The 27,231-nt window shown below is 26.3% G+C and overlaps 1 protein-coding gene across 5 annotated transcripts in view; it reads left to right on the top strand.

Moving 5' to 3' along the window:
• LOC124431923 (zwei Ig domain protein zig-8-like) overlaps nt 1-26,624 on the top strand; it is a 186,959-nt gene extending 160,335 nt beyond the window's left edge. For 4 of the 5 annotated variants that reach the window (XM_046980355.1, XM_046980357.1, XM_046980356.1 and 1 more), the window contains 3 exons: nt 17,365-17,492; nt 21,515-21,683; nt 25,388-26,624. In XM_046980355.1, the coding sequence (XP_046836311.1) occupies nt 17,365-17,492; nt 21,515-21,683; nt 25,388-25,479 (389 nt within the window). In that variant the 3' untranslated portion in view covers nt 25,480-26,624. The remainder of the gene's footprint in view (nt 1-17,364; nt 17,493-21,514; nt 21,684-25,387) is intronic. The other variant, XM_046980359.1, reaches the window with a different exon arrangement.
• Nucleotides 26,625-27,231: the final 607 nt, after the last annotated feature.

Below are 27,231 nucleotides of genomic sequence, written 5' to 3'. Positions count from 1 at the left end.
AACATTTCGTTCGTATGTACTTTTTTTTTCTTTTTTTCTTTTTTTTATTTATATATATATATATATATATATATATATATATATATATATCGCAAGTCCGAAGAAATAAATTTGTAAGAACGTGTAACACGGTTAACTTGGAAAAATCGTTTGCCTCGACTCGTTCGAACTTACTAGCCCGTTTCTCGAGAAAATATAAAGGGATTAACGATCGTGGGTAAGGCGTCGTCGAGCGGAATAAAGTTTCGTTAACTCAATATGGCGCCGAATGATTTCCAATCCTGGACCAATGCCAAGGGGCTCTTTCCAGACGGTTTAACTAAAATAAAGGATGTCCATATTGAGAATTTGCGGAAGGTCCAATGTTCCTCTATGGTTAGACCCTACCGTTAGACTTTCGGACCGGAAGCGAGCCGAGAAAAGGGAACGTATGGTATACCATGGCCTATGTTTTGTGGGATTATCGAGATCGATTAAATCCACTGGCTCGTTTACGAAAATCATTTAAATCGAATTATTTCGTTCGTAATCTTGTTGATCACTCGTTAACGTTTAAGAAAATCAGGATTATTTCTCATACTAGTTTTTATGTGTGTCTGTGTGTGTATGTATGTATACATACGTATGGATGCGTTTAAAGGAAAATAAATAAAAAAATTTTCGTCTTCGAAATGCGAAGGATCTTAAAATTAAATTTCACGATAGAAATGGTGTATTTATATTTTTGATGTCGTATTTATTAAGAAGAATTCGTTCTCTATTTTTTCTTTTTTTTTTTCTTTTCTTTGAGAAGATAATATCTGATTCGTAAACGATTCGTATTGTTTGAAGAATCGAGCAAAGTCATCGTTTAAAAAATTGAAGAAATAAAGATTGGAAATCGTGAAAAGATTTTCAAAATTTGTTTATAAATATAGAAATTTTTCTTCTTGAAAAACAATGAAAAAAAAGAAATATCAATGTATCCTTAAACCTTATCTATATGGCAACAATTTGAACTTTTGACCGAGTGTTTGGATATCAGCAGAAAGGACATCAGCAGTTTTAGAAAGGAAAGAATTTGGGATTTTTATAGCTCATAATAGGCGATCCATAAAAAAATTGAAAATCTTTCCTCGATGTCGGTTAATGCTTATCGTTGATTATAAAATCGAACGTTCACTTTAAAATTTCGATGACAACCAACCCACATCGTTTTTTTTATTGATTTTATTGAAACTCCATCGTTATCGTTTTTTCTTTATTTAAGCGAAAAGAAAATCATTTTTTTTTTTTGATAATTATATTTTTATCTTGTTTATGATATAACAAGAAAAAAAAATTTTCATCTTTTTTCTTTTTTTCTAAATCAATGTATTTTTAAATTTTAATTTCTTTTTTCTTTTTTTTTTTTTTTTATACCCAAATATAAAGAAATAATAGGAACTTGTAAATAATTATTTCAGTGAAAAATGTTTCAGTGAAAAATCTTTCAAAATAAAAATTGAATGGCAATGACTTCGAGAATAGGTAACATTTTATTATTAAATATTAATAACATTTATTATTTTCTTCTTTTTTTATAATTGAATGTATAAAGTCGCGTGAACATCAATTTCGATTTTCTTTTATTTCCTTAAAATGAAAACATATATCGTTTAATGCATTAATTGATGCCGTTCGACGTTCTCTCTATAAAAAAAAAAAAAAAAAAAAAAAAAAAGTATTAAGCCGTTATAATTACATGTAATATTAATAATTTTCATTCAAATTAATTTAAGATAAATATAAATTATTTCAATATTGTGTCCTGATGATAGTTTCTTTAAAAAAAACTATTAAAATGAACTTCAAGTTTGTTAATAATTGATTTATTTAATTGAGAAATAACAAATCAAAAAATTTGAATACAAATTATTGATAATTATGAAAATAGAGTATCCAGAGGTATTTCAAAGTATATAGTAAAAAAAATTTTTTTACAGTAGAGCAAGAAAGATGGAGTGGAAGAAATAACAGAAAAATCATTGATTTCAGAAAAATATTTTCTTTTCTTTTTTCTTTTCGCACGCGGTTTAACAGATACGACGAAACTTTTGAAATTTTTGTTTAAATCATTTTTCTTCTTTTGCTTTTCTTTTTTTTTTTTTTTTTTTAATATCTTTAACCGTTCGTTCTTGAGATATTTAATAAAAGAAGAACATTTTTTTGAAGTTACTTTCAATTAGTGATTATCACTTTTAATAAAACATAATTGTGATTAGGAGAACAAAAAAAATAGGGTAATATTACGAATGACATACTTTACATCTATTCAAAGTTTTACAATTTCTCGAATTTTTGGGTTGCCTAACCTTCCTTGTGAATGGTACGCTGAGCATTTTGCGGTACATCCGATGTAATCCGCTGAATGTGTGGAGCTGGTATATTGGATTAAAAAGAAAAAATTGTCGTTTCACCCCTTTTACCAAATAATTTGACCGTAGAGCCGTATCTTGATTCACTTGAGAACTACATTTATGCATTGACCGTAGAAATCATTGAAAATGACGGAAATATGTTGGAAGAAGTATTCTTTTATTTTTCCCGTTTGTTCCTTTTTTTTTCAATACAATACATTTCCACTAGACTATGTAACTTCAATGTATGGCAGTTCTATATTCACGATCGTTTAGATCGCTTGGATTTTTCTAATTTCCTTGAAAATTTTTTACTTGAAATCAAAAAAAAAAAAAAAAAGAAAAAGAAAGAAAAAAGAAAATAAATTCCATCAGTGTAAAGAGAATCAAAAGATCTTTCAAATTTTTTAGAGAGTCAGTACAAAATAGATGAATTTATGATTAGGATCATGTCAGGATTTGTGGTAAATAAAATTGGCATGTCTCGGCATTTCTCAAAAAAGATGAAAAGATATCATAATAATTCTGATTAAGACTCTCTCTCTCTCTCTCTCTTTCTTTCTATATATATTCATATATATATGTAATAAATTATAATTAATAATTATATACTAATAATTATAATTAATAATTATAATTAATAATTATAATAAATAATTATATACATATATATATGTATAATATATATGTATATGTGTATTTAAGAAATATATACAGGTATATAAAATATTATATATATGATGTATAATGATATTGAATATATTTTTTAGTATGTGTATTTATTAATATATATTATTAAATTTATTGTTAAAAAAATATATATTAATATATATATATACATATACTTATAAAATGAAAGAATATAAAAAAGAATATATAAAATTAGGAAAAAGCAAAAGAATACAATATATACCATAAAGAAGTCATGCGTAAAAATTAGTCATTTTGGTTTTAATATTTTGCTTTAATATTTCAAATGAAATATTCTCTTTTTTTCTTTCTTTCTTTTTTTCTCTTTGAACGTAACGAGTATTAAGGGTAAGTCATTCGAGCTGAATCAAACGAGATTTTTTAATATCGACCATCATAAAAAGCGCACGCTAATACGCTTTCGAGGTTTACGGTAGAAGGTGAGCAAGTCGAAAACTCACGTCCATTTTGCGAGGTCATTTATCGTGTTATAACGCACGACGAGAGGTTCCAGGCCACCGAAAATTATTCTCTCTGATGAGGTTACGAGTTCTCGTTGTAAATTCTAACAGCCACCCAGGCGGTTTATTTCTAGTGGCTGTGAGGTCTCTCTCCCAGTCTCTTTCTAGGAGTTCTACTCTGTCCTAAATAGAGAGAACAGTGGAAAGCACTTTAATTGATTTTGGTACGATTTATCTATGTTTAACCGATGGCTTTAACAGAAATTCGACAAAAGATTATGCAATTAACTTTTCAACTATAAAACCATTTATTCTTATTTAATTCAGTCATCGTTTAAAAATTCTATAAGTATAATCTTTTTATCGCAATAACAATGGAAAATATACTTTAATGAACTTATTGATACAATTAAAATTCTATTACAATTAAATCGATTTAATGTTTATCTTGATGAGAAGAGGAAAGAAAAGAAAAAAGATAGATAGATAGATAGATACATAAAGAGGGAGAGAGAGAGAGAGAGAGAGAAAGGAAAAAACAACACAAAGTATTCCAAATAATTCGTACGTACGAATTGAAAAATACGGAGAGGTAGCGCGAAAAAAATTTTTTTTTTAATTACTTTTTATAACAAAATTAATTAACGTTCAGACTTGACAAATTTAATAAAAATATAATTAAACGTTTTAATTCTAAAAAAACGAAATTACCCGCGTTTTTTAACAATTAAAAAGTTAATGTCACATTATAATGACAATTAATGAGCAATTATGTTAGATCGGAGATTACGGATCGAAGAAAAAATCATAAAATGAAAATTGATTTAGATGTAACTCAGGCAAAACCTTAGCGTCAGCTCTTTTAATTCGTCCCTCGATGGTCTATCCTACGTTAGTCGAGCCGTTAGTTTCCATGTAATGGATTAACTCGTTACCCAGCCGGACCATTAGAATTCTAAATGGTCGTAAGTGTGCTTAAATAGTTACTGGTAACGCTATTTTATTCATTATATAGATATATTTCAACAGATTTTCTCTCATTTATTTTCTCCCTTTATCTCCCTTTTTCTCTACTATATTACTACTGTTTAGTTTGTTCATTTTTATTATATTATTATTCTATATTTTTATTATTTCTAATACTATCGTTAGATTTTTTAATACTACGCACTATTCTATAGTGTAATTCTAATTTTCTTTTTTTTTTTTTAATTTTGTCTTATTTAATATTATAAAAGTTTTTATCTCTTTTTAATATCATCTATTTCTCTCTCTCTCTCTCTCTCTCTCTCTCTATATATATATATATATATATATATATATATATATATAAATATTATGTATATACTATATATACTATATATATACCATATATATATACGTGTGTGTGTATATATATATATATGTCATATTGCTACTGTTTACTCTAACATTGTCCTTTTTTATTTCTTATACTATTTATTCTTATTCTTATTCTTATTCTTATTCTTATTCTTATTCTTATTCTTATTCTTATTCTTATTCTTATTCTTATTCTTATTCTTATTCTTATTCTTATTCTTATTCTTATTCTTATTCTTATTCTTATTCTTATTCTTATTCTTATTCTTATTCTTATTCTTATTCTTATTCTTATTCTTATTCTTATTCTTATTCTTATTCTTATTCTTATTCTTATTCTTATTCTTATTCTTATTCTTATTCTTATTCTTATTCTTATTCTTATTATTATTATTACTGGTATTTCTAATACTGTTATTTGATTCTTTAATAATATGTACTATTCTATAAAGTATTTTTAATTTTTTTTTTTAATTTTTTCTTATTCACTATTATGTACATTTTTTTTTATATCATATCTCTTTCTCTCTCTCTCTCTCACTCTCTCTCTCTCTCTCTCTCTCTCTCTGTATCTCTCAATCATATTACAATTGTTTGCTTTTAATTTGGTTCTTTTTATTTTGCTGTTTTAATATGTTATTATTATTTCTATTTCCATGATTCTTTATAAACTATAATAATTCTCTATAACTACATATCATCCTATAGTGTACTTTAAATTTTTTTTTTTTTATTAATTTTGTCTTGCTCTCTATTCAATATTGTTACTCTCTCTTTCTCTCTCTCTCTCTCTCTCTCTCTCTATTTCTCTCTCTCTCTTTCTCTTTCTCTCTCTCTCTCTCTCTATTTCTCTCTCTCTCTCTTTCTCTTTTTCTCTCTCTCTCTCTCTCTCTATTTCTCTCTCTCTTTCTCTTTCTTTCTCTCTCTCTCTCTCTCTCTCTCTCTTTCTATCTATCTATCTCTATCTCTCTAACTCTTAATTTTGCTTACTATATAAGCCAAGTCAAAAGTTGTACAAGGCAACGCAGTATATATTCCAAGTAAGGATCTTAACGTCAGCAGCGCGTAGTCCTTTGTGTAAATGGCTTTTGTGTAAATGGCAGTTCGATGTTTGAAGTGTTCCCTTCGCGAGTAGTCCAAGCCAAAACTGCTTGCAAGCTTCGTACAGATAGACGAGGGAGATCTTACGACGTCTCGAATCGAGCATTTTGACCTCGTTAACGACGCTTTCTCTATCCTTCGACTAACGTAAAAGTTAATGGCAAGTGTCTCATTGGGAATTTTTTTTTTATCTTAATGTCGATTAATTAAGGAAAATACGGATTATTAAAGGATTTATTTAAAAAGAAAAAGAAAAAAAAAGAAGAAGGATAAATAAAAAATCTTCATATACATAGAAACTATATATTAGTATTATTATAAATATTCTTTTAATTTTTTGATTAATAATATATATATATATATATATATATATATATATATATATATATATATGCATACATATATGTATATATATGTACATATTTCTTATAGTTTGTAAAAAATATATTTATAACGATCATAATATTTCAAAAAAAATTTTAAATGCAAAGCTTTGTATGTTTAAAAATAATAAAAATTAAAACAACACGTTGACATTTAAATGGATTTAGACGTACTTATAATTATGCATGTACTTCGTACACAGAGCCATATTTATTACTTAGGAAGACCCTAAGTCGTAATATTTATTTTTTGTAATTTTTTTTTTTTCAATCATTAATCACATCAAACATTGCATTGGACTAGTTTTTCTTTCTTAACGAGTAAAAATTTTTAAAACATAGCCTCATAAAAATTAGGCAGTCTGGATTATTAATCGTGTCTGGTGTCGTCTAATCATGATAAAAATGGTGCTGATCGTACACGTACTTATATCGAGATAAATCAAAAGACAAAAATATAATTTAAAAAAAAAAAAATATATATATATATATATATATATATATATATATATATAGAAAGAGGAACAAATTTAGACAATGAAATCAATTTCAGATTTGTTTCGATCGTGCGATATTTATAATTAACATCAATTTGATCTCATTATCGATTTTGAATCAGCCAGATATATATTGCCGTCAACGGCAAATTCTTATCGATAGATAGACTGATAGAGAAATAGATAGACAGACAGATGGATAGATAGATAGATAGAGAGGAATTCTAGTGGTTGTGAAATGCTAGGGTAGAAACGTTTCGAATCAGACATGTAAGATCGAACTTCCTCTCTGATCTTTGACGATACTATGGTGCATTATGTACCATAATGTACGAGGATCATAGCTCGTCGTTGTAACTGAGAGAAACCCGTTAACCCGATTCCAGCAGTCACCAGAGCGGTAACACGTATATCGTGGCCCGTACCTTGCCTTTCAGATAACTTATCGCTTCTATATCCTCAGAATACCGCACGTCAACGCACATTATTTTCACGATATTTCAATATACTTGAACGTGGGCGAAGAGACTGTTTAAAGAGAGTACTTGCCAAATAAATATGTTTCGCAGTTTTTAACTTTTGCCATTTTTGTTTGAATTAATTAATGTTAATTAATGAATTATCGAAACGTCTAATTAAATTCATATCATTCAAATCAAATCTATTCGTATATAATGAAAAAATAATTGCCATTTGATAATTAAACATTAATGTTAACGTAATTTAATCAAATTTTTTTTAATTATATTAATTTTATTAATTATATTAATTTTATTAATTATAATCGTTCGTCGTTTAAAATTAATATTAAAAATGTAAATAAAGAAAAAATTTATATGTTCAATGAGAATGTATAATAGGATATATTAGAATTATATTAAATTTATAATTTTTATTTTATATTTAATTTTAATCATAATATTATGATTGAATAATTTATAGAGATAAAATCTTTTTAAAAAAATTAAATAATTTTAATATTACAATTTAAATTTATATTTAATTAAATTATATATATATATTTTTTTTTTTCTTTTACTTTTTTATTTTGAAAAGAATGTAATCTATTTAATATAACGTAAAATTAACTAACGTTTTATCTAATAATAATCTTGAAATATAAAACGTATTAATAAATTAAGAAATAATAATATAATTTAATAAATGTTTGATAAATAAAAATTTAATTAAATAAAATCTTTTCTAAAAATGATTTTAAAAAAAATTTACGGCTCTATCAGAATTTCCATCTTTAAGATATTCCAAAAACGATTGCAAATTTTTATCGAATATAAAACTAAATAAATTAATAAAGGAAAAACTATCTATGATCTCTAAAATAATAATATTATCAATGATTGATAGTCCTTGAGATATTACAAGATTCTACGATTGTAACATTAAATAAATGAAAAAGTGTGTACTGAAAAATTATACACTTCGTACGATGCTCGGAGAAAATTTAACCATCATATTTTAATATGATTAATGAAGATTGAGATAACAGTAATAAAATGAATCAAGAAATGATTCATGATAATGCATGTGTAAGATATAATCGAAATTGTGCGACAAAATTTTCAGCGTGGCTTTCTTGTTTTGTAAAGAAGTAAAAAAAAAAAAAAACGAAAAAAAAAAGAACTAACAATTAAATATTTTCAGATTCATCAACAGGTATATCCAAAAATATTCAAAAAATATTTAATTTCTGAATTATAAAACTTTCAAGTAAAATCTTAACGTATACCAATTATATTTATTTTATTTATTTAATTGGAATTAAAAATCCAAAATATTACACTTACATTATGTAACTATGCTCCATTAAATTCTATTATATTCAAATATTTTAAATTATGTTCAAATATATAATCACGTTCTTTGAATATTTTATTGTACTTATTGAATATTTTTAACAATCGTAAATTTTTAACGCTAATTAATAACATTTCGATATTCAATGAGACGACGAACTTTGTATTCAAACGAAAGATAAATATTTAAAACATTTTATCTGAGGAAACGTCAAACATCTATCATTCTTGATAATTTTACAACTTATAAATTAAATATTTACTATGATAGAACCTTTGATAGAATCTAATTCTCTCTCTTTCTCTCTCTCTCTCTCTCTCTCTCTCTCTCTCTCTCTTTCTCTCTCTCTCTCTCTCTTTCTCCTCTTTACGTACGAACAATACAATCATGAAGTTTTTCCGTATTACCGTAAATCCTTCAAATTTGTATTTTTCATTTATCTGAATATATCTCCGAATATAAAGTGTATACACGAATAACCGATGGATCAATTAAAATTCGATTAGTATTCAATATCTCGTATCAAGGTAAAATCGATTAATTCAAGTATCCAAATACCCGGAATACTCGGAATTTCCAATTTTTATAACATTTTTAATCATTTTCTTGCTAATGAAATGTATACACTTATTATAGGTACATTTGAGTCGTTTATTTTGAAAGTGACCTAACTCCATTTGTCAATTTTGTCCGATTGCCATAATTACATGTACAACTTTATGTTATTTATCAGTAAAGCATTTCAAATTGCTTATATTCCGAACAAATACGATAATTCTTGACACATAAGTTTTCAGAGTTAGTTCAATAATTGAACCGTGTAGTTTGAAAGTGGCCTAACTCCATTTATACTTATAAGAAATAGTAACTAATGATTTAAAAAAAAAAAAATCGAAAAAGAAACAGAATTATAGAACAATATTCGTCTTAAAAAAAAAACACACATTATAGAGACACATTATAGCTTACAGTGACATGTGCGCCGGGCAAAATAGAAACATTAAAGTAGATTTAATGTGGTTAAAAATTGTCCAAACTTTGGAAAATAATGTGGAAATCATAGATCACAAATTTTTAATATCAGGACATTCGTTTTTACCAAATGATAGAGATTTTGGCATGGTAGAAATGTCATTAAAAAAAAAAAAATAAAAATCAATTAAATTTTAATTGATTTGATAGTAACCCATTTTTATGATTTTATTATCATAATAATTTATGATAGAATTAAAGTGATTGCGAGATGAAGATTGTTAAAGACATATTTAAATGTAAGAAAATTCACGACGATTATCGGATCGAAATGAATTCCGTTCATCGTAATGAATTAAATTAGAAAATAGAAGTCGAAGTTGATAGATTAATTGCGCGATGATCTTTGCCAAAAACTTAACTCAAATGTTTCCATTTCAATGATCAAAGGTGAATTGGTTTTGGTTAATTGGATAAAGTCAAATTTGTCGAAACTTCGATGATGATAATCGATAATGGATATTGGCAAAGTAGAATTACTTAGATGAATTTCGTGAATATTAAAGATAATATGGTAATTTTTTTTTTAAACCTCTTTATTTTTTCTGTTTCTTTTTTTTTGTTTTTTTTTTTTTTATGGTAAGATAAGTCCAGCAATGATAATCTACTTTTTCTTTTCTGAAGCTACGGTACATTGTAAATTTACAAATCAAAGTAGAAATATATATTTATAAAGATGAATACATGAGAAAATTGATAATGTCAATGATAAATATAAAGAGTGATCTTGAAAATATTTATCAAAAGTTTGACTTCATCGAATTCACTCATCTTGTTTCGATTTACAGTTGTATCGTTTTCGAAGTAATCAATATTATCCTCTTCCTCGAAACTTTCTTCAGATTTTTCGAACGAAAAGAAAAACTGAAAAAATATTTTCATCCGAGGATGAAACCTTTCGCAATCTTTCTTTACATTTGGATTTGTGTAAATTTTTAGTGCGTTCTTTCTTCTTTTTTTTATTTTTTTTATTTTTTTTTTTACTTTTATCTGATTGAAATGTCTCTTACATTATTCATTGAATTACGTCTAATGATGTATCGGTGATTGAATTAATTTTATTTAGCATTGCGTAGAAAAATTACGATTTAATGAACTAGCCAAAAATATTTTTTATATTACGAACAACTTATCCATTTTTTTCTTTTGAAAGAAAAACAAATATTAACGTTCATGAGTATTTTCAATAATTGTCAATCGATTAAAAGAAAGAAATATCGATTTAAAGAACGTGAAGAAAATTTTTCCTTTATTACAAATTATTCATCAAATTTCTTTATTCGAAACAAACAATTACTGTTCATGAGTTTTCTTAATAATTGTCATTCTTACAAAATTTTTCATTGAAAACAAACAAAGAGTACTGTACTCATGAGTGTTTGTTAACATTTTGATGTCGGATGACGTATTAATACTTAAATAATAATTAGAATAGTAAAAAAAAAATAGAGAAAAAATCGTTTTTTTTACGCCTATGTAAAGTTAAACAAATAAAAGTTAAGTAGAAATTGCTAAATATTAGAATAAGCGACGTTGTATGTCAGCGAATCTTTTTGAAACGGGTTTAAAATACGACGAAACTTGTCGCCATATTGTTACACTTGTATCGCGTCCGTCGGCTATCGTGTCCGCAAAGATCAACTGAAACCCGTGCTTGATTAAAAGAAAATAAACTTTATTTTCACTCAAATAAACGATTTAGACTTAATATATAATTCCTAATACTAATTACTGATTGAATGTTAATTAATTCTTCATTAAAAAATTATGACATTCGACTGGCATTACGTAACCTGAAAAAAAAACAATTTATTTCAACGGAATAAAATTTACTTCGTCAATCACTGATTCTTATCATTGATCAAATACCGATTTTAAATCACCGATCATTTTGTTTGTTCGAAAAATTTGTTCAAAATTTTTTAGTTTTAAATCGATAACCACTGCTAACTCGGTCATGTTATATACTCTCGAATCAATTTCCCGATACCTTTTATCGCCAGTATAGCGTTACAAAAAAGTATTAGTTTCGTAGATAGTCTTATTTATTATGAAAATAAAGAAAAGATTTATTATGAAATAAATAAAAGAAATTAGAAATTAATAGTTATGGAAAAGTGCACTTAATATACGATTAAAATTAAAATTATAAAATTAAAAATTAATGTTTCGAATTGAAAGGTCATTGATTTTTTTTTCTTTTCTTTTTTTGGCCCATTCAATACAATCTGAACTTATAACTGAAGATAATATTATTAACATCATAATATTCATAGATCGATTTGTGGCAGTCGAAGGGTTAAACCGATGCGCTCTCATCAGCATAGTCATTAGAATAATGATACGAACAGAATAAACATTTCACGTTGTTATTCAATTACTATTCTGATATTATTTTTCTTATTGTTTTATTCCATTTCCATGTTTTAGAAGTATCTCATATTACGGATATTCAAATTGTAAATTTGGAAAATAGAAATTAAATCGATATGCGAATAATACAATAATAATTATATTTTGACGATTATATATATATATATGTGTGTGTGTGTGTGTGTGTTTGTGTGTGTGTGTATGTGTGTATATATGTATATATTCAAAGGCTGTAAATGCCCCGTAGGATAAGCAACGTTGAAGGAATGTGTGATTGTTCAATGACATATTTCTAAGAAAGGAAATGAAGATATCAATCTATTCTTTTTGTAAAGACAAACATCGAACGGGGTTGTTCAGCAAACAAAGAAATTTCTTCTGTGATTTAATCTTCGCTTTCCTTTGGATAGTTCGAAGGGTATATTAAACCTGTTTCCTATCTGTCATTGCATATCACTATTACACGTTCTACATAATCCTTTGTCGAAGTTAAACGGATCGTAGATCTTTTATCTCGTCGAATTTGACAATTCGACTTTATCAATTGAAATAGAGAAAGGCTTTTGAAAAATCTGTCGGGATATGTATAAAATTTTTTAAATTATCTCGTATCAATTATTTTATTTCTTGATATTTGTTATCTTTTTTTCCTTTTTTTTTTTTTATTTTAAAAAATTTTCAAATGGTTGAAATAGGTTTAATTGACATTTGTTACGATATCTGTGTGGAATATTCTTGATTATCCTGTTAATTGTTCTCTTCTTTTCTTTTCTTTTTTTTTTAAGAATATTTTTAAATAGATATAGGACAAATTGGCTACCATGATGTCTTTGTGGAATTTTATAAATTATTCTCTCTTTTTATATATATATTAAGAGAATATTAAATATGAGAATATTAAATAGGAGATATTGATTATTATTACAATATTCATATGGAATTTTGTTAATTATTCTCTAAAATATTTTCTTTTTTAGAGAATATTTTCAAATTCTTATTCGTCCTTCAATGTCTATTATCACATCATTTAACTTTTAAACAATAGGGATTTAATTTATTTACCGCTTATTCGTTGTTATATATGTATATATATATACATATTTATTATACATATTATACATATTATATACATATATAACATATATATATATACAAATATAATATATATATATATATATATATATTACATCGAATTTATTTAAAATTACACGCTTACAGAGAAATAACATTTACCTTGCTCCTTCTTCAAATTGCAAATATCTTCCTCTGAAGATCTTCAATAGCTTCCATCGAATGCATCTTATTACAGGAACGTGCATTTACGAGATCGACGAGAGAACGTTCACGTGGATATGGACCTCTATGAATATTAATATCGAGAATTTCGTAAAGCGGATATACCATGGCCGTCTTGCAAAGACCGAAGTTTAATACTAGATCATCGGTTTTTAATTAAATCTTTATTCTTCGATAGACAAATTTAGAATCTTTCTTACACGATTATATTAGATATAGCTCGATCGTTTTATTTTACATAAAAATTGTTATTTACAACTTTTATTTAAATCATATTACAATTTATTTTATTATAATTTTTATTTAAATATTTCTTTTTATATATACATACATACATATATATATATATATATATATATATATATATATATACATATATACACACACAAATATATATATATATATATATATATATATATATATATATACATACGTATGATCGTGTTGCCGCACATGTGTATCTGTCAGTTATTTCTCCTAAGGATCATATATCACTGTTAGAAATATTTGCCCTTGGGAACTTGTTAAATTGTTTCTAAGAAAGAGCATAGATAAAAATATATTGCTGAACTTAGGTATTTTTTGATCAAACACGCAACTAATGTGTCTGGCCGGGCAATAAATAAGCGATGAAAATAAATAAATACTTAGGTACAACCTAGAATACTAAGAGTTTTCTAGGGTCTATTATTAAAATATCCTCTAGTCTATACGATCATCAAATCAAAAAGGGACGCACATGGAATTGTTTAAACATTTGAACGAATTATTTCCTGACCTGTCTCTGACCAATAAACATCTTTCTTTTTTTTTTTTCCATGCTCCGATTGTACCTCAATTCTGCCCTTTTCATTCCCTTTTCTAATCTCATTATTGTTTTCATGGATAGTTTAAAAAACGCCAAAAAGTTAGTCAATCTATATCTTTTGGACTCAAATCATCAAGACCTCCAACTTTTATTAAACATTACTGACGGCTATCATTTATTCAGAAATTGCCCACAAAAACAAACTACACGTCATTACACAAGAACATTAACAATTGTATATTTAGTCAATAAAAAAGTGAGCTTCCTGTATTACTTAATTCACGAGGTTATTATCCATATATGGTATAACATATATTTATATATGTATATATATATATATATATATATATATATATATATATATATATATATATATAAGGTTGGAAACTATGAAACGGGCTTTTTTTGTTTAGTTTTTTATTTTCATTCAACGCTCGTTTCATAGTTTCCAACCTAATATATATATAGTTCGTTTTGTTTTATGTAAAAAGTTTTATTTACAACTTTTATTTATATTATATTACAATTTATTGTATTATAATTTTTATTTGTATATATATATATATATATATATATATATATTCTTATTTATTACAATTCCGTGTGTACATGAAAAATTCGATAGGCAATATAAAACCAAAGAAAAAACGAAAAGAAGAATATCTTTTATTTTTAACATTATCTGTATCTTTTTTTTTATAATTTCAACAATTTTTAAAATATATTTCTATAAAATTTTTATCATAAAATATTCATGTAATTAAATTAACATGAAACAATAAAAAATGTAAGCATACATAAAGACTAATCTTAGAAAACAATTTTTGTCAAGTATCGCTTTCTATTATGAACGTACAGAACTCATTCAGTATCAACAGAATGAAACATAGTATTTTTTATAATAATACATTACGAATTATTTCGTTAGTGCTATATATTATCTAATGTATAAATAATACATATATATATATATAATATAAGTAATAGAGCTATGTATATAATTCATTGATTTATCTAATAATAATAAATATAATTCGTGCAACGATCGAACATAGAATCCTTTGATCATTAAATTATTCTATCCTTGTGTATTAATTCATGCATATTCAAATCCCGATCGAGATAATTCTACAATAGTTAGTGTAATTTTTCATGCAGCCAAAATCGAATATCAATTTCGATATCAAATACATCGCCTATAGTGTAAAAGTACCGAATATAAGATCCCATATATTATTAAAAGGAAGAACTGCAATATCACGGATTTGTTTAATATTTCTATAACATTGAAAATAATTAATTTGATTTAATTTCTTATTATTAGATACATGTCTCTTAATATTATTGTCAATTAATTCTATTATCGTTAAAACGTTATCATTATCGAATTATTCTCAGATCAATTTGATTTCTATTTTCCGAATTTACAATTTCAATATTTGTAATATGAGATGCTTCTAAAACACAAAAGTGGAGCAAATCGATGAGGAATATAATACCAGAATAGTAATTGAATAACAATGTGGAATGTTTATTTTGTTCGTAACACTATTCTAATGACTATGCTGATGAACTCACCGGTTTAATGTTTCGACTGCCAGAAATCAATCCATAAATATTATGATGTTAATAATATTATCTTCAGTTATAAGTTCAGATTGTATTGAATGGGCCAAAAAAAGAAAAGAAAAAAAAATCAATGACCTTTCAATTCGAAACATTAATTTTTAATTTTATAATTTTAATTTTAATCGTATATTAGGTGCTCCTTTTATTTATTTCATAATAAATCTTTTCTTTATTTTCATAATAAATAATACTACCTACGAAACTAATACTTTTTCGTAACGCTATGCTAGCGGTAAAAAGTATCGGGAAACTGGTTCGAGAGTATATAATGTGACCGAGTCAGCAGCGGTTATCGATTTAAAACTAAAAAATTTTGAACAAATTTTTCGAACAAACGAAATGATCGGTGATTTAAAATCGGTATTTGATCAATGATAAGAATCAGTGATTGACGAAGTAAATTTTATTCCGTTGAAATAAATTGTTTTTTTTAGGTTACGTAATGCCAGTCGAATGTCATAATTTTTTAATGAAGAATTAATTAACATTCGATCAGTAATTAGTATTAGGAATTATATATTAAGTCTAAATCGTTTATTTCAGTGAAAATAAAGTTTATTTTCTTTTAATCAAGCACGGGTTTCAGTTGATCTTTGCGGACACGATAGCCGACGGACGCGATACAAGTGTAACAATATGGCGACGAGTTTCGTCGTATTTTAAACCCGTTTCAAAAAGATTCGCTGACATACAACGTCGCTTATTCTAATATTTAGCAATTTCTACTTAACTTTTATTTGTATAACTTTACATAGGCGTGAAAAAAAAATGATTTTTTCTCTATTTTTTTTTACTATTCTAATTATTATTTAAGTATTAATACGTCATTCGACATCAAAGTATTAATTACGTATAAGTGAATGACAAATATAATTATATCAAAGCTTGTAATCTTTTCTTTTGTCTTTCCTATTCTCCGTTATTCAATCGAACATAAATTAAATCTAATATTTGATTCCATTATACTACACACACACACACATATATATATATATTTATATGTATATTTATATGTATATGTATATGAATTTATCAGTACGTACGTATACATATATAACACCGTTGGAAAAGATCAACAGAGAATTAGTGATGCGTAGAAAATTTATCCAGAGATCGGAGATATTGCGTTGATGTCGATGACGATGGTGGATCGATAATGAATTCGATTTCACGGTGATGTGAACGCGAATTTATTAACGAGGATGCGATTAAGCATGCAAAATTACCTACCGTTTATCGTTATCTGTTGAAATTCAATAATAAAGGAGAGTAAAGTTGACCAACGCACGTTTATAATATGAAAACTTTTAATTATTATCTCTTTAAAGATCTAAATGAATCTTCACGAAGTTGATTCGAATAAATCGACATCGATATCGGTATCAATGAAGGGGAAATGATTTTCAATTGAATATTTATGTTCGTTGATCGTTAAAACATTAATTCTCATCGTTCTTTTAATACTTTTCTTATCCTTTATATCTTTTTATTTATGTTACTTTTTTTCTTTTTTATTATTATTATCATCCTCATTATTTCTTTTTGTTTGTCTGTTTGCAGAACCAGTAACCGAGATAACAGGAGGTCCAGATTTGTTTATTAACAAAGATAGTACGATAAATCTAACGTGTCTGGTAAGATACGCACCAGAGCCACCGTCCACGATAATCTGGAGTCATAATCGACAGGTAGGAGAATAAAAATAATTCGATATTATCATCAATTAAATAATTTATCAATGGAATATTATGATTTCGAATGATTAACAACGTCGATCGTTTTAATTAATTAATTTAATTCTTTTTTTTTTTCTTTTCTTCTCTCACGTTTGTTCCTTCTTTATATAACGATATAATAATAAATTATTATTCGAGCAGAGACATCTGAGAAAAATGGCGGACATATTGAAGTTTGAATTATTGGATTTAATATATATATATATAAATTTTTTTTTTTTATTTCGTTTCTTCGTTCTATTTCTCGGAAATGGTGCGTCGTACAAAGGAGTTCTTTCGTCTTTGCCAAAGAATATTATCAACGACTCTCTCTCTTTCTCTTTCTCTCTCTCTCTCTCTCTCTTTGTCTCTCTCTCTCTCTCTCTCTCTCTCTCTATTTTTCTCTCAGCCTCCATATTCGTCTTGATTTCAACGAACACAGCTTTAGAAGCGGTCGACCTGCTTTCGCACTTTGCGAGACGATAAGGACGAGAGAAAAGCGATAGTATTAAAAGTTGTAAAACGTCGTTAAAATCCGAATATTATAATAACGGCATGCTCTTGTTGGCACATCATAACGTTGACATTTAATATCAATTTTGAAATGATTTTTGCAAAATTTTTATTTATTTATCGTAACGTCAATCTCGAAATACGTACATAGTATCGGATAGCCTTCGTTTCGATTTTACGTCCCATCGATTTTATATCCTATTATTTATTTTTCGTTTATTTTATATTCAGATTTTTATTAAAACGAAAAACGTACTACATTCGCGGTGCTGTATTCTTCTTTCTTGCCCTTTTTTTTTGTTTCTTTTTTTTTTTATTTTATTTTGGAAACCTATAAATGTATTTCATATTATTGTTATAAAAAAGAAAAACGCTAGGAAAAGAAGTCACGTTATTGTTATCTCTCTCGTATGTAAAATTTTGGCAAGAGTATATATATATATATATATATATATATATATATATATATGTTTTTTTTTACTTTTTCAAGATAAACGCAATTATTAAAAATTCTTTTCGATGATTAACTATAATGAAATATTTTTTCTTTTTTCATGAGATCGCTAAAATAAATCGATTAGGTTTACTTTGTTATGCATTATATTTTAAAATATGTCCCTGGTTGGGAATAAAATTTTGTTCAAATTAAAAGCCCAAATATATTTTGTTAATTATTTATTTATTTATTCATTTATTTGTCCACTTATAAATTTTTTGTCGATGATCGTTCTCTTTCATACATAATATGAAATATATATATTTTTATACAGTGGTGTCAATACAATATTTTCGAACTTTCTTGTTTTTTTTTTTTTTTACTACCCCGACGTGGTAATAAATTTAGAAATTTAAAATTTTCATTTTCATTCATTGATGTCTTATAAAAAATTTTATACGGTTTATTTCTGACAAAACGCATCCAACATTTTACCCTTTTAAAAATTGCATCTTCTAATAATTTTGTTTATACAAAATCTTCTTGTCTCATTTCATGTACAATAAAGTTATTACCTTTCCGACACTTTTTAATAATCTTGTAATAATCTTGAGGAACGAATAGTAAATTATTTTTTATTAATGACATTTCTACCACGCTAAAATCTCTATCATTTGGTAAAAACGAATGTCTTGATATTAAAAATTTGTGATCTATGATTTCCACATTATTTTCCAAAGTTTGGACAATTTTTAACCACATTAAATCTACTTTAATGTTTCTATTTTGCCCGGCACACATGTCACTGTAAGCTATAATGTGTCTTTCTATAATGTGTTTTTTTCTTTTTAAGACGAATATTGTTCTATAATTCTGTTTCTTTTTCGATTTTTTTTTTTAAATCATTAGTTACTATTTCTTATAAGTATAAATGGAGTTAGGCCACTTTCAAACTACACGATTCAATTATTGAACTAACTCTGAAAACTTATGTGTCAAGAATTATCGTATTTGTTTGGAATATAAGCAATTTGAAATGCTTTACTGATAAATAACATAAAGTTGTACATGTAATTATGGCAATCGGACAAAATTGACAAATGGAGTTAGGCCACTTTCAAAATAAACGGCTCAAATCTTTTTTCTTTTCTTTTTTTTTTTTTCTAACGAGGTCGATCGTTCGTTAACACATCAATTCTATAAATATCTATATGTCGATTATTTATTGAGAGACATGACTTGGTCGACAAGAGGTTCGCAAACCGATTAAGCCGATTAAAGATTAGCAAGAGTATTATTGTATTTTCTAAGGCATCTGTTAGTTGCGCGGGGATAATGGAATCTAAAGCTTGTTGCGTTCTCAGGAGACCTAGACATTAAGATAATAGGATTACGGTAAGATTATCTGAATTAGATGGAGAGCAAGTGAGCGGATACGGCTTGAAGAGTTTCTGAGCGACGTGTAATTTCGAAACGAACTTCAAAATTAGTTCGTAGTTCACAGTGAATATCCTTCGAGAATCTGTTTAATTGAATGAACGATCGAACGAGTTTCTTCGTTTTCACTTATATTATACAAATATTAAGATAGAATATAAATAATATAGTATAGATGAAACATCGATGGTATCGAATAAATATCTCGAATGTAATTGAAATAGATAAATCATTGATATATTTTCTTTTTTAATTTACGTGTATTTCGTCTTAATAAAATAACAGATAATTTTGGTTAATTATATTAGTATTGATTTAAAAAAAGCCTTTACTATTCTACGAACATAGATGGAATATGGATAATATTTTTATATGACTTTGAAAATGTCATGGAATCAATACGATGAAAAAAAAAGATACATTGAAAATAAATAGAAAAAGAAGAAACGAATGATAGATGTTATTTTCGTTTCAATGCCGTCAATTTATTTTTTTCTTTTTTTTTTCGTGATAAAATAACCGAAAACATTTATGTTAATGATAATAATCGTATAATAAAAAAATAACATCTATGTTTTTTTACAATTATACAATTTCAACTTCTATACTCGATATGTTTCTTATCCTTTTGAGTAGAAAAAAAAAGAAAAAAAAAAAAACAAAGAAAAGAAAAACAAAAACACCGATCGTTTATCAGAAAGGACCGTAGGACGTAACGTAATTTTTCTTCTTAAAAAAAAAAAAAAAAAAAAAAAAGGAAATTAAAACAAAGAGGGAAGAAGAAAAAAAATCATTTTCGATATTAAGAAAAAGAAATTAAAAAAAAATAAAAAGGTATAGAGAATAGGAGAGATAAAACGAAAAAAACAAAAAAAAAAAGGGAGGAGGAGGATCAGTGGGAAAAATGTCGAAACGTCGTCGTTTTTCCAGAAAAAAAAGAAAACTGTTCAAAGAAAAGATATATAAAAAAAATAAAAAAATAAAAAAATAAAAAAATAAAAAAAAAAACAGAGAAAAAGAAAAATATCCTTGTATCCGTGTAGTTACTCAACGCTCGATTACGTCAACGTAACATGGCGTCGAGCGGTCGACGCACTTAAGTCGCGTTTCTCAACTTGTCTTTTTTACTTCTACGATGCTTTCTACCACTTAAATAAGATACCTATACATCCTACCCTTGCCTTATTCCAATCCCTAAAGTAGCTTTATTCCACCCTAAGCACGTCTACGAAAATGGAATAGGAAGAACGAGTGAGAGCGAGAGAGACAGATAGAAATAGAAAAAGAGAGAAAGATAAAGAGAGAGAGAGGGAGAGAGAGAGAGAGAGAGAGAGAGAAAGGGAGGAAGAAAAAGATAGATAGGTAGAAAGAGAGAGAAAGAGAAAGAGAGAAAGAGAGTGAGAGAGAGAAAGAGAGAAAGAGAATGAATGAGTGAGAAAGAGAGTGAAGGAGAGAGAGAAAAAGAGAGAAAGAGAGTGAATGACTGAGAAAGAGAGTGAGAAAGAGAGAGAGAGAGAGAGAGAGAAATGTAAAGAAAATGAAAAAGAAATAGAAAGAGTTAATGGCGCCACACGAGATCTTCTTCCCTCTCGCTCTTTCTCTTTCACAGGCGATTAACTTCGATTCGCCGAGAGGCGGCATTAGCCTGATCACAGAAAAAGGACCCGTGACGTCGAGTCGTTTGCTCATTCAGAAGGCCATCCAGGAAGACTCGGGACTTTACACGTGTTCGCCCAACAATACTCACTCCAACAGCGTACGAGTGCACATAGTTAATGGTAAAGAAATAAAATGAAAAAAAAAAAAAAAAAAAAACAAAAAAAAAGTGAATATATGATTTATTGCTTTCTCTTCTTCTTCTTCTTCTTCTTCAGTTTCTTTTTCTTTCTTTTTGATTATAATCTTCTCTTTCCTTTTCTCTTTTTCTTTATCTCTCCTTCTTTATCTCTCTCTCTCTCCTCTCTTTCTCTCTTTCTCTAGTTAATTTTTTTTTTTTAATTTAATCCGAAAAAGTATCGAAGTATCGAAATCTACCCCTTTTTTACTTATTTATTTTCTATTCCATTAATAAATGTTTCACATACGAAATTAGTAAGTATATTATACAGAGTGTCCTTCCATAAAATGATAGGAAAATATGAGAATCTTTAATTATCTTAAAAAAACGTAATATCAAATCGCCTTCCTAATCATTTATTTATTTTTCATTTCATTAATGAATTTTTCGCATACGAAATTAATAAGTCTATTTTATAGGGTACCATTTCATAAAATGATATGAAAATATCGAAACTTATCATCTTATCAGTTACTTATATTTCATTTCATTAATGAATTTTTTGCATATGAAATTAGTTAGTCTATTATATAGGGTGTCCTTTCATAATAGAGTATCGATCGTACAAATAAGTTTAATAAAAAATATTTATATTTTTTTTTTTTTTTATATGAACAGCCATGTCTCAAATTTACATTCCACAATATAAGTTCATATCAGCTTGATTATAGATCTGTAATTTCTTTCTTTTTACATTTAATTTAGTTTCTCTAATATTTATTAGTCGGTTCGTAATTTTTCTACTAATGTTTATTTGTTTAAAGGTAGATTTTCAATCATGGTTTGTATTTTTCTTTTGTTTTTAGAACTCTTGAACATTTTGTACAGTTGATTTTTATCTTTATTCTTTTCCATCCAGTCTTCTATTTGTTTCTAATGATTTTGCAAATTCAACGTTGCATTTTCAATTTATTCCGTGTACGTATAAAATGGCAATGACATTTGTAAATTTAAATAATTCTTTATGTTGCAAAATTAACATATTCGCAATGTACAAATAGTATAATTTTGTATCGCAGTATGAATTATGAATTACAATATAATTAAGAATCTATTGGTCCAGTCATTAAGATACCAATTATCTTGTAAGCGATAAATAATTAATTACTAAATATTATTACGATATTATGAATAATATTAAAGCAACAATAGTAAATAAAAAATAATATTAAAACAATTTACTAAATATTATTAGTATTGCAAATGATCGTTATAAAAAAAAAAAGAAAAGAGAAATAAAATACTATAATAATATATCTCTCGTTCGAGAAGGTCATGAGTAAAAAAAGAAAAAAGAAACAAATTGTTTACACTTACTTTGTACATGAGAAAAAGGTCGCGGACATTGTTTTTTTTTTTTAAATAATAAACTTCCTTATAAATTCGGTCAGTTGCAAGATATTTACACGGATATCTATAGAAGGACACCCTGTATATATGTATATATATATATATATATATATCTATGTATCTACCATACATAGATATTTGGCAAATATAGATAAATATATTTTACGATGTACTTACAGTTCTGTTTCGAAATTGGGAACGTTCGTGGATGTATACATCATCTATATATATCTATCGGATACTTATTTTATATATATATATATATATGTGTGTGTGTGTGTGTGTATATATATGTGATATTTATTTTAGATATTTATTTTATATACGAAGGGGTTGGATAGCTTAATGGTTAAAGCAACCGCTCGATAAACGAAAGACCTTTCGAAATTGAGAAACTACTTGACTTTTCACGAATCGTGCATTTAAAAAAAAAACAATTTATAAGTATATAAAAATATATATAAATTTTCATAAACAATATTATACGTTATATATTTAAAACAAATGCGTGTAAGTATGTCGTAGATAAATGTGTTTATTTAAATTATGTGTATATATATATATATATATATATGTATGTGATATTTATTTTAAATATTTATTTTATATACGAAGGGCTTGGATAGTTTAATAATTAAAGCAACCATTTGGAAAATGGAAGACCTTTCGAAATTGATAAATTATTCGATTTTTTACGAATCGTGTATATATATATAAAAAAATAAATCAATTTATAAATATATTAAAAATACATATACAAATTTTCATAAAAAATATTATACATTATATATATATATATAAGACAAATGTGTGTAAGTACATCGTAAATAAATGTGTGTATTCACATTACGTGTATATATATGTGTGTGTGATATTTATTATATATATATATATATATATATATATATATATATATATATATATATATATATATATGTAGTACATTAATATGTTGGAGATATATAATTACGTGTTCAAACAACTGAATATATTATATGTACTATATTATATATGTACGTAATATATATATATATATATACACGTTATATATATTTCTATGGAAATTATGTTTAGAATTAGTACAACGGAAACGATGTCCTCACTAGAAACGTTTAGCCTCGGGTCATGTGGTCCTCGTTCTCGTCTCTGAAATAGTTCGCGACATCTTAGAACGTATTAATTTGGTTGTTTGCATCGCTTCAAGGCGATCTCTTTGAAGTTGTTCTGTTAGTAATATTCCAATCGTTCGTTATAAAGGGAAACCGTGATTATTTTACGAGATGTTCGCGATTTATTGCTTTTAAAATAAATTCATAAAGAGTATTGAATGGTTAAAAGAAAAGATAAAAAAAAAAAAAAAGAAAGAAAAAATAAAAGTAAGAAATACAGAAAAAGAAAAATTTATAATTTTTTTTTCTTTAGTAAAAATGCTTTATACGGTTATTCAAAAATTATTTAATCATTCTTACATGTTTTACATTTGAAAATCTAATTTTGTATAAATTTAATAATATTAATTAAATTTAAATTGAAATTAATAAAATTTTAAATTAAATTTCAATGGCTTATAAAGGAAAAATTTATTATAAAAATTTATTTGGCCGAAATGATCGGAAAGATTATTTAATCATATTTACGTTTTTTTACTTTTGAAAATTTACTCTTTGAAGAAATTTAATATCTTCTTTATAAAAAATTATTGTACAAAATTATTATAATATCATTATTACAAATTATTATATAAAATTATTATAATAAAAAAATATTTAATTAAAAATAATTATAGAAAATAATTACAAGATTCAACGTAACGTTCAGGATTAACGATTCTCAAGGACGGCGTATCGTCGACGATGTAAATTGTTGAATAATTATAAAAGAAAAAAAGTATTATACAAAATTACTATAAAAAAAAAAAACTCATTTCTTAGAAACGATCGAGGATAATCGTTCGAAAAAAAGAAGAGAAAAAAACAAACACAAAGATAGAAAAAAAAGTAAAGACGACAAAGGTATTAGAAAAAAAGTTTTGATAAAATGAGAAAAGATCAAAAGACAAAAAAATATTTCGATATCAAATAATAATGGAAATCACTTGACATTTATTTTTTCAAGCTTGAAAATAAAATTTTTCTTCCATTTTTTTTTTATCTCTCTCTCTACCAATTACAACAATCTAATCATAAATATTAAAATATTAATTTCAATTATATATTATCGTTTCGTAATCTTGTAGTGAGGCAAAGGGAAAATGATTTAATAGTAAATTCTATTATAGCATAGCGTTTGTTTCAGAAGAACATCCAGCGGCGATGCATCATGGAAGCGGTGACAGAATGGCCGCGACATTTCTTCCACTGATTCTATTTCTTCGGACGATATTCTAGCCGTCATCGCGAGTGCTGCTCTTCCAAGACAAAACAAAGAAAATAATAACATTGAACTTTGTCTATGATCTTGGACTATGAAAGTTCGACGCTCGACGATCGACGTACACATACACATACACACGCACACATAGACACAAACTTACACATACAGGCATTTAACATACACATAGATATACACATGCACACATATGTACGTACTTATGTATATCGTTCGTCGAGAAAGATTCAACGTAACGATTTTCACGATTAATGCGATTTTCAAGGACGGCGTATCGTCGGCGATGTAATTGTATAGAAAATTTTTACCATCGAAAATTATAATAAAAAGGCACGATAATCGAAACGATATACGAAAAAAAGACAACCAAAAAAAAAAAAAGAGAGAGAGAAAAAGAAAGAAAAGAAAAAAGAAAAAAAAAAAAGAAAGAAGAAACAAATAAAATCATCAATGTTTTTTCATTTCGACGAAAATTTATCGCCGACCTTTCGTACGATCGAATTATTTTCAAGAAAATCGCTAAGCTAACGCGAGTCCCGTTAATTGTTCGTTCAAACTCAATCGATTACGAGAACTCGTATTATTGTTGTCAAATTCGTTTTTATTATCTGAAATAAATAACAGCAACGAGTTTTGTGCTTCGTCGCCGAGATTGAGCGAGCAATCGTTTGTTTTGTGCATACGTACATATATATAATATTTATATATGTATATATATATATATGCATATATATATGTATGTATGTATATATATATATATATATATATATATATATATATATATTGCCGTCGAAAAGTTTCCGTATTCACTCAACTACAAGATTGTAAGATAGTATCGATTATTACAAAGAAGGAAAAGCGATTTATCAATTTTTTTCGCCTTTTTCAAAATATTACACGATTTCATTCCTCCTTTATATTTCCATTCTAATTTCTTAATCTTTTAATTTTTTTTTTCTATTCCTTTTTTTTCTCTTTTTCTTTTTTCATATCCAAAAATCAATCATTTCCATCAAGTTCTTCATTTTTAAAAACGCAATATTTATATATTCCATTTTTTTTTTTAGATTTTCTTTTTTCTTTATTTCTTTTTATTTTTATTTTTTTATTTTTCTTTACTAGTAATTATTTAATTCGAACAAATGAGAATCCTTTTTTTGTCTTTTTTATAATAGAAAAATAACGTCGAAGAATATAAATAATATTGTATTGTTATACGATTATAATTATAGGAATGGTCCAAATAATCTTTTTGACGGTAGTGTATGTACATACATGAATAATATCGCAGCGCTTACAAGCCGTTCGTTTTCTTTTCTTTTATTTTTTTTTTTTCTTTGTTTTTTCTTCTCGAAATCGATGATTCTTGCGATCAATTTTTTCCTTTTCTTTTCTTTTCTTTTCTTTTTTTTTTTTGTTTCTCGAGCAAAAGTAAAAGGAAGGAAAAAAAATGAAGAGAAACAACGAGACGCAAAGAATCATTATAATCGACTTATAATGCCATTTAAAAAATATGTGTTATTTCATATCTGAATCTATCGAAAATTTTCCAGGATTTTGGAATGGAAGTCAGTAGAATGAGAATTCACTGATTGCGAGTACAATCGTATGGCTTTTCCACTTTTTGGCTTATCTATTAAGTATCTATATGTATACATTAGCGATACGTAAATATACAAGATCGATCGAAGACCGCGAATACCGCAGTGCGTCCACGAAATGATGCAAAATAACGAGCTTGCGGAATCGTC

The sequence above is a fragment of the Vespa crabro genome, chromosome 22 (assembly GCF_910589235.1).
Source record: "Vespa crabro chromosome 22, iyVesCrab1.2, whole genome shotgun sequence".
NCBI classification, from domain to species: Eukaryota; Metazoa; Arthropoda; class Insecta; order Hymenoptera; family Vespidae; genus Vespa; species Vespa crabro.
This window is presented reverse-complemented; position numbering and strand designations above follow the sequence as displayed.